The sequence below is a fragment of the Musca vetustissima genome, unplaced genomic scaffold (genome assembly GCF_032173495.1).
Source record: "Musca vetustissima isolate MV318-11 ecotype Yass unplaced genomic scaffold, APGP_CSIRO_Mvet_v1 utg12661, whole genome shotgun sequence".
NCBI lineage: Eukaryota > Metazoa > Arthropoda > Insecta > Diptera > Muscidae > Musca > Musca vetustissima.
In genome coordinates this window covers 201,394-210,375 of record NW_026879908.1, presented here as the reverse complement: position 1 = coordinate 210,375, position 8,982 = coordinate 201,394, and the positions used below count along the sequence as shown (strand labels likewise).

General features: G+C 33.2%; 1 protein-coding gene across 1 annotated transcript in view; it reads right to left on the bottom strand.

The window, feature by feature from the left end:
- Positions 1–7,928: 7,928 nt before the first annotated feature.
- The window catches only part of LOC133325112 (tRNA dimethylallyltransferase), a 150,293-nt gene continuing 149,239 nt past the window's right edge, over positions 7,929–8,982 (bottom strand). The window contains exon 7 of the mRNA XM_061533936.1: positions 7,929–8,078. Coding sequence (XP_061389920.1) covers positions 7,929–8,078 — 150 coding nt within the window. The remainder of the gene's footprint in view (positions 8,079–8,982) is intronic.

The window sequence follows — 8,982 nt, the reverse complement described above, 5'->3', positions numbered from 1 at the left end:
ATTGGTTTCATCATCCATAAAAAATAAAATGTAAACATCCCAACACCCCAAAAAATGGACAGACATAAAAACTATTCAAGACATTGCAGCTACATGCATTTTATTTTTTTCTTTTTAATTGAATGCATGCCAATGAGTAAAAAAAGAAAACAAAAGCAATATCAGCAAATTTAAATTCGAAATTTGAATATTAAAAAAATCATTTAAAAAATGTACACCCAAGAATGCTTTACAAAAAATATTTCCGAAAATGCGTTCTATGTTTTTTTTTGTTTTGCTGGCGTTCATATTTCAGTTCAGTTTTTTTCTGTTGTCGAATGTAATCCTAGAAGAAGAAACGTAAATTTTTGTGTAAGCGCGTGTAGGCTCGAAAATATTGAAGGAAATTTAATATCAAATTTGGGCTATTGTCAGGCATTGAAATAATGAGTGGAAATAACATATCTTATATCATAATAATTAACTAAAAGAATACCTATTAATACTATTATTACAAATACCAACGAAATCATATTGTTACTACTTTATAGGTTGATAAACTTTGATTTAATTCTTTGTGAAAAAAAAACTGCAACATAATTAAAAAGTAATTGTTAGCAAGGTTAAAAATATTATGTTTGTTAATGATCAAGTGAAAAAAATGAATATACCCTACACCATTACAATTAATGAATTTGTAATATAAATAATTTCCGAATTTTATGAGGGATCTTAAAAATGAGTAAGTTCTATCAATTTCTCCAAATTTTGAAAAGTTGAAGAGTCAACAAATTGTATCCTTTCATATTACGTTATAGAAATTCTTGAGGTACAAGTACATTCTGTCTATTTTAAAATGGCAAAATTCCACAAACTTCTGGACTTATGGGCTTACATTGAAACTATATTTTTTATCTTAGATAAACAACTTCGATTGATAAAAAAGAAAAAAATAAGAGATTTAAATGAGAATTAAATATGAACAAACCAAATACATATTTTACAAGTGCCTAGAAGCAGCATATAAGCGCTGAGTTGGTCATTTTAATGCAAAAAATTGGAAGGAACAATATTTTTGATCGCACAGGCGGAAAATTCAGCCTCCATGAAGACACATCCGACAATGACATAAGGTTGATTTACTTCACAAAAAACTTGGTAGTTAACAGCACCAGATTCAATCATCTCGATATACACAAGGCCACGTGGATTTCTCCCGATCAAACAACGAGAAATTGAATTGATCATGTTGAGATAGACGGAAGGCATTCATCCAGTATTCTAGACATTCGATCCATCCGAGGAGCGAATATCGATTCGGATCAGTACCTTGTAGCAGGCCAGGTTCACACTCGTCTTAGTGTAGCAGCAAAGTTGCGATCTAACACAACGTGGAAACTCGACGTCGAAAAGCTGCAAACACAACAGGTAACAGTTACCTGTTGTGCAAACACAACTTACCCACCTGCTTGACGAAAGCACTCCTTGTCCCGATCATAACATGGAAGCACAATGGCATAGAATTACCCACTTCCTACAAACTGCAGCAAAAGCAACACCATCACCACTGATGTGAAAAACCCAGCGTATACGGCAACCCTGCAGACAGTAGCAACATGTAATGTGATGGAGAATTATCGGGAGAAAAGGAGAGAGAGGAGCAACGTATTTTCAGAACAAGAAAAACGTGAGCGTGAGCAAATCGATATGTACAGAATGAAGTCCGGTAATTTTACCAACGAGTAAAAAACCACAACGAAGGATTTGGTGCAGGCACATCCTCCTCTAGAGATACAGATACATATAGTGTGTTGAGGATCTGGAAAGAGCTTTCTAAAGCAGATAGCCAAGATGATGTCAGAGTAGCAATTAATCGGTTGAAGAACAATAAAGTGGTAGGTACCGATGGATTAGCAACCGAACTATTTAAGAATGGTGGTCATATGCTGGTCCGGAACATGCACCAGCTGATTAGTACAATTTGGCTAGAGGAATGTATGCCCGATGGTCAATGACATAATTGGAGCATACCAATACATCTTCAGGCATGGCAAATCGACTATTGACCAGATTTTCACTCTGCGTCAAATCCTGGAAAAAAGACACACGAAAACACATCGACACATTTCACCTATTCGTCGACTATAAAGCCGTATTCGACAGCCCTATCCTTTCAGATGTGTTAAAGCCATGTCTGCGTTCGGCATTCCTGCAAAATAATACGGCTATTTATGATAACTTTAACTGGTACAAGGTCAGATGTTAAAGTCGGAAAAGACCTCTCGGAGCCCTTCAATACCGAACGAGGATTTAGACAAGGTGACAGATTGTCGTATGACCTTTTTAACATCCTTCTGGAAAAGGTCAGACAAGATGCAAATGTGAACAGAAATCTGCACACCAAACAGCATATGTTACTGCCTACGCCGACATCGACATAATGGGTCGAACATTGCGAGCGGTAACAGCCACTCGCAAATGTTCTCTAGTCTGCCAAGGTGGGACTGGCAGTAAATGGCGAAAAGACCATGCTGATGGTATCAATGAGCAAGACGTCCAGTAGACCCGGACCATCTGGGGAACCTGAACACCACAGCTTCGAGGTAGTAATCGATTTTATATAACTCGGTACCGCCGGAGAAGAATAGTGTTGGCCAACAGATGTTGCAATGGTCTGAGTAAGCAACTCTAAACCAATGCCACCTCTCGCCAGAACAAACTCACACTATGCAAGACGTTGCTGTTATATGGATCTGACACATGGGTACCTGCGCAAACAGATGAGGCAGGTCTTAAAGTGTTTGAGATAAAAATTCTCCGGAAGATTTATAGGCCGATCTGCGTCGACGTTGAATATAGTCGTCGAATGAACCATGAGCTGTACCATCTTTTCTCGGACATCGACATATTCAAACGGATCGAGCTGCAGCGACAACGTTGGTTCGGCCATGTTATGAGAAATGGATAAGGATGCCCCAGCTCAAAAGACATAGAAAAGCGAGCAAAGTGGTGGTAGTAGAAGACAAAATCTCGGAACATGGTTGGATGAGCTGCTTACAAATTGGATGAGCTGCGCACAAGGCCGATGTGCTTGGAAATCTTCTTTAAGCTCGGCTTGTGACAGAACGGCTGTTCCATAAGATGTTCTGTCACAAGCCAGCTAATTAAGTAAGTAGCATACATAACCTATATTGCGAAGTAGATGTTCATCCTCTTAACTGCTATGGTGGCAAATTATAGCCATTCTTCTTTTGAAAAGAACAAATGTGTATGTCAACAAAATTAATGAGTTTTATTAGTCTCTGAGACCGTTCAATATACATATAAGCAGGCGGAGCCGTGAGACTTTTTTATCATCTGGAAACCGAAAATACAACATTACTGGATGTATTTGAAACTTTATAAATACTTAAAATCGAGTGACACATTCATTTGGGATGAGCATGTTTAATTTTAATTACCAAAATTACTAATAATATTAATATTAGGTGTATGTTTTCAAAGTTCTGATATCTGACGAATATTTCGAGGTGTTAAAGTGTTAGGTATACCTTCTATCAATGTATATATATTTAAATCTTATTTTTCAATCGGGATTTAAGAATACAACAATAATGTGTTTAATTTAAAAATCCACACTTTACATGTTTTTTTATTAAAGGTGTAATGTATAATAAAATTGAATAATAGATACAAAATATTTATTTGACTGTATTAATTTGATTTTTACAAAAAAAATGAGACTTTCTCCCTTTTATAAATTTATATGTAAATTCATTACATTTGAAAAAAATAACACCCTAATTTTATTATACTACATTTTATTACATATAAATAAAAATACATTTTTAAAATACCATCTAAATGTTAATTTTGCTTATTGAAATGTGATCATAAAAATATATAGCTCGTAAATAAAAACCAACAAAAATACATATGCACAAATAAAAAATAATACGAAATCATAAATGATTTAAAAAGAAGACATATATAAATGTTATATAAAAAATATATATAGTTAAACATAAACGAATTGAGACCGTCGTTCATTAAAAAATAACAATAACAAAACATATATTCCATATATTAAAAAAAAGAAAATCAACCTGAATTTAGACCATATAAATAAATCATTTTATTTTAGAATAACTATTACCATATAGTACTAAAATATATAGAAATATAAATTATATGATATAACATCCAACATCAAATGCCATCATTTAGTGTATAAAAACGTTATTGGGAAACTTAAAAGAATATAATTAACAATAATTGTTTTAAACAAAGTATAAGAATAATAAAAATTACGAAAATCATATTTATTTCATAAAAGTTTATAAATGTATTAATTAAAATTTTAATTAAATCTATATACAAATGAATTCCTATTTTCTAATTTTCCATAATTATCGAATATATTAACAATAAATGGATATTGGCCAAAGCGTAAAGGCAAATCTGCATTTTATATTTAATAATTTTATATATCTAAAATTCATCTGTCACAGATTTCCTAATAATACTTCTCCGATTGTGATACATTATGTGATGGCTACGACCACCCGATCAGCAATCCCACTAAGCTTTTAACGTTTTGATATGATTACACGCGTAATAGTAGTTCTGTTCCTATAGGTTCTACTTTACAATTTTTACTACCTATTACTTGACAAACTGAAATGTACCCACAATACTAGTTGTCTCTATTAACTCTTACTCGAGACATTTCATCGAATAAAGACGGTATTCAGGAATCCTAACATCTGATTGGCTTTAACGATTGAGATCTGATTTTGAAGTTTTTACTAGTATTCAGAATTTTGCGAACTATGTTGTACTCTAAAAACGATTTAATCCAGGGCGATACTATATACAAAACTAATTATGCTTACAATAATGTATCATAGGACAAATTTCCAACCCCCTTATATCTTAATTACCTACCGTTATAAGCGGAGTAGTACAGCCGGACAGAATTTTTTCCCAAAAATTTGAGTACCAATCGACCCCTTGATATGTTCTCTGTCCAGAATGTTGCGGCAGCGGGACAGATAGACGGACTGACTCCAAATTGTCGGAAACTGATTCGATTCAAAAAATGTTGGGATCTAAGCAAATATTTCGATGAGGCACATTCCAAAACCAATGTTCATGATCCTCCACATTTATGGTATATAGTACCCCCATGCTATTTAGATTTTAAAGGGATACCCCATACTCTCTAGATTTCAAAAAATTGATTTTTTGTATGTTTATTTAATTATTCCATACCCTACTATGTTGTCCGGATATTATAGCTTTGTGCAGCCCCAAGAGTTTGTAACGGAGCAAAATTTTGGTCCTAGACCCACCTTTAAGTGCCGATCGTCATATATCGACTAGCTGAGTCGATCTAGACATCTGTGTGCGTCCATTATAATTTGTAAACACGATACAAGCCAGAGTTATGGACTAATCTTCACGAATTTTTTGACCGGTTCTGACAAATATTGTTTTTGGAAATGATCCTTTAATATTGAAGGGATGAAATGGATCAAATACTTAATTTTTGTCTGTTTTTCTGGTCGCTTTAGAGGCCGCAATTATGCCACGAACATCACGAAATTTTACATGGAGAAAGAGGATCTGACCAAAGAATAAGCATGCCTATTGTGATAAAGATCGGTCAATATTTAGCGGGTTAAATGGACCCTCACTTTTGTGTGAAGAGTCGAAATGATAGATCGAATGCATTGACAGTATATCCAAGAGGAGTGGTTGACATTTAAATTGATACCGATTTTATTGTTCTCTCTACTCTATATGGGCGTTACACGTTAATATTCACAGGGTTTTACCTATGTTGATATTGTTTAGTATTTATTAGCACCCTAGAGGCCGGAAATATAGCGCTAATGGCTAGGACATTTTCCTGGATGTTCCAGTAATGCTCAAGGACGACGCCCATAATTTTCGGTGATATTGAGATTATATTTAGGGGGTACAATGCACCGACAATTTTATATTTGTCAGATTTTCTAATCGCTCTATAGGCAATTATTATATGCAGAAAATCACATATTTTACACGGTGAAGAGGATCTGACAAATACTTAGAAAGGCTGTTTAGATGATGAACAATTTATTATTTTATGGCGTAAATATTCACTTCGGGAAAACCAGATTTGGAAATATGCCAGGGATAGAAAGTAAAGCTGTTGACCTATAATCGGTCAAGGGGGTGCAAATAAACCCAAATATAGCCCAGGCTCAGAATATAGAACAGCAGAAAGTTAGATTATCGTGGTAGTTGTGTGGGGTATCATATACTGCTCCGCTTACTGGTTTATTATTTTTTAAGGGAACCCCCCCCCCATTCTCGATTTTTTATTTTTAAGATTTTAAATGGGCTGGTAAATGAATACCAATGCTTGTTAAGGTTTGTAACTTCGCACATATATATTTGAAGATTTAAAAAAGAAGAAAAATAATTTACAAAAAATTTTTGTTGTTGTTTTGTTGTTGTTTTTTGTAATCAAAGAAAAGTCCTTATTTTTGATGGCGGGCATGATAACTCCAAACATCGGAATCCGAAAATTCCAACGGTGTTAGAAAGAGTACATGTCTGGCATGAACTAGGATTATTGACTTCGCTATAAAATTAACAAAATGGCGGAACTTTGAAAAAATATTTTTGGAAAATCGCCGATTTTTTACCAAAAACCAAGTTAAAAAATAAGGAAGATCTTCACCGATTGGCTTTATCCTATTTCATACGATAGCTATACACTCACAGAGAAACGTGTAAAAATTTGAAATCGATTGGGTTATTAGTTTTTGAGTTATCGTGCCCGCCATTCGCAAAAAAATGTTTAGAGAAAAACGCGTTTAAAGTTTGAGAAGCCCTTCAGCCGTCACTTGATGCTGACACAATAAATCGGCTATATCTTCAAGATTTCTTGAGATTTTTACTTGAAATTTTGCAGGGACATTCTTGAATTAGTGTAGATTGGAATTAAGTCAACAAAAATTTTGACCCCGAGAATGGGGGGGTCCCCTTAAGCAAAAAACATCTAATCTCATTCTTATTTATAAAGGAATGTTATTATCTGTCAAATTTTGAAGCTTCCGCGTCAGAACCGTCAATATTTCTTGTTACTAATGATTTTAGTAAATTCACAAATTTAAAATGCGATGCAAAATATCCATTTATAGTTTAAATATTCAATAATTGGTATTTTAAAATTTTTTATAGTAAATAATTTCAAAAAATAAATAATGCTAATATATAAGTGAAGAAAAAACAAAGACAAATTAATCACATAAATAATGTTTAACATTATAAAATCTCTACAAACGAAGCGAAAACAAAATAAACTAGAATACACTAAATATATAATTCATCCACTATAACTATGTTTAATGTGTTAACAAAAAACTATTCTAATGAAATGGAAAACAAAAATAAAACATCTACTAATAATTTTAGGGATGCGAAGGCGAAATCATTTTTTGATGGTGTAATATTCTCTCCATAGATATGGAGCTCAAAAACAATTCAGAAATTTACCTCGATACATTTTTATTATATTTAAAATTATATAATATATTTGTTTCTATTTTTAATCGCAACAACGGCTCAGTACAATTCGGCTTTATGACATCCTCGTCGCATCCCCAATCTGCTTAGTATTTATTATATTATATATTGAAAAGTTGTTATTTATCAAAAAATATTTTATATATAAATTAAGTTTGTTGTTTAATTTGTAAAAACAAAAAATTTAACGCTGTTATTCTATCTCTATATTGATGTATATGTACATTATTAATTACAAACCAAAATTCATCACACAAACCAAATTCTATTTGTAAAAAAAAACAAAACATACAAAAAATTGGACAATAAAATCAACATTTTGTTTATTTCAAAATATTTTGAAAGTGAAAATTGTATTAAATGCATTTTTATTGTTCTTTATCCAGTGAAGCTCCTTGGTCAGCTTCTTTTTTCTTTAGGGTTTCCTTGCGTTTTTTATGCCGATTCGATTTTAAATGCAAATGCCATTGATATTCACCAATGAAATGTCGCTGACAGATATCGCAAAAGTTTGTTGTCTAAAAAGAGTTACGGAAAATGGTTGTTAGTATGGGATTTTATCGGGATAGGGTGATTGATATTTAAAGGTGAAGGTGATAAACGGGGAAATGAGAGGGATGTAATTTATTCGAAGTTTGTTAGGATAATTTTGGACTTCAAATTTGTATACCATTCAACATATAGAGCGAGAGTTGCTATATAAATATATACCCTATGCTCCACCATTTGTTGCCGAATGCTATCTGAAATTTTCATTGGAAAGTTTGATATTATTAACATACACGTACTCAGTAAGGTTTCTATATTCTGTGGTTCTATATTTCGCGATATTCCCACACTCTGGACCGACTAGAGGTCAAGAAATATTAAAAATATTCAGTACAGCCCTTCTAATCACTTGTCCAGATTCCCTTCACCATGGGTTGTGTTGTGATGTTCGGCTTTCAATTTTGGCCTATAGATCGACTCAAAAAAAAAAAAAAAAAAAACACCAAAAAAATAAGTTTTCGGTTCACTTCATCCCAAAATTATTGTCTGATCATCACCGAAAATTATAGGCGTTGTCGATGACCGTAACTTGAACCTCATGGAAAATTTCAAAGCCATCAGCGCTATGGCCCTCTAGTATGGTAATGGGTTACTAAATAATATATGAATTCGTAAGCACCTGTACATATTTATGTGTAAGTCCAGCATCCGAGTACATACGACAATATAATTGGTATCAATTTAAAGGTCAACCACTCCTCTTGAACATACTATCAACTTCAGGTGCAAATATATACCCCATAGAATACAAATTTTGTAATTTTTCACACAAAAGTCAGGGTCCATTTGACCCGCTAAATATTGACCGATCTTTATCAAAAAATGCATACTTATTCTTTGGCCCGATCCCCTTCTCCATGCAAAAATTCGCGG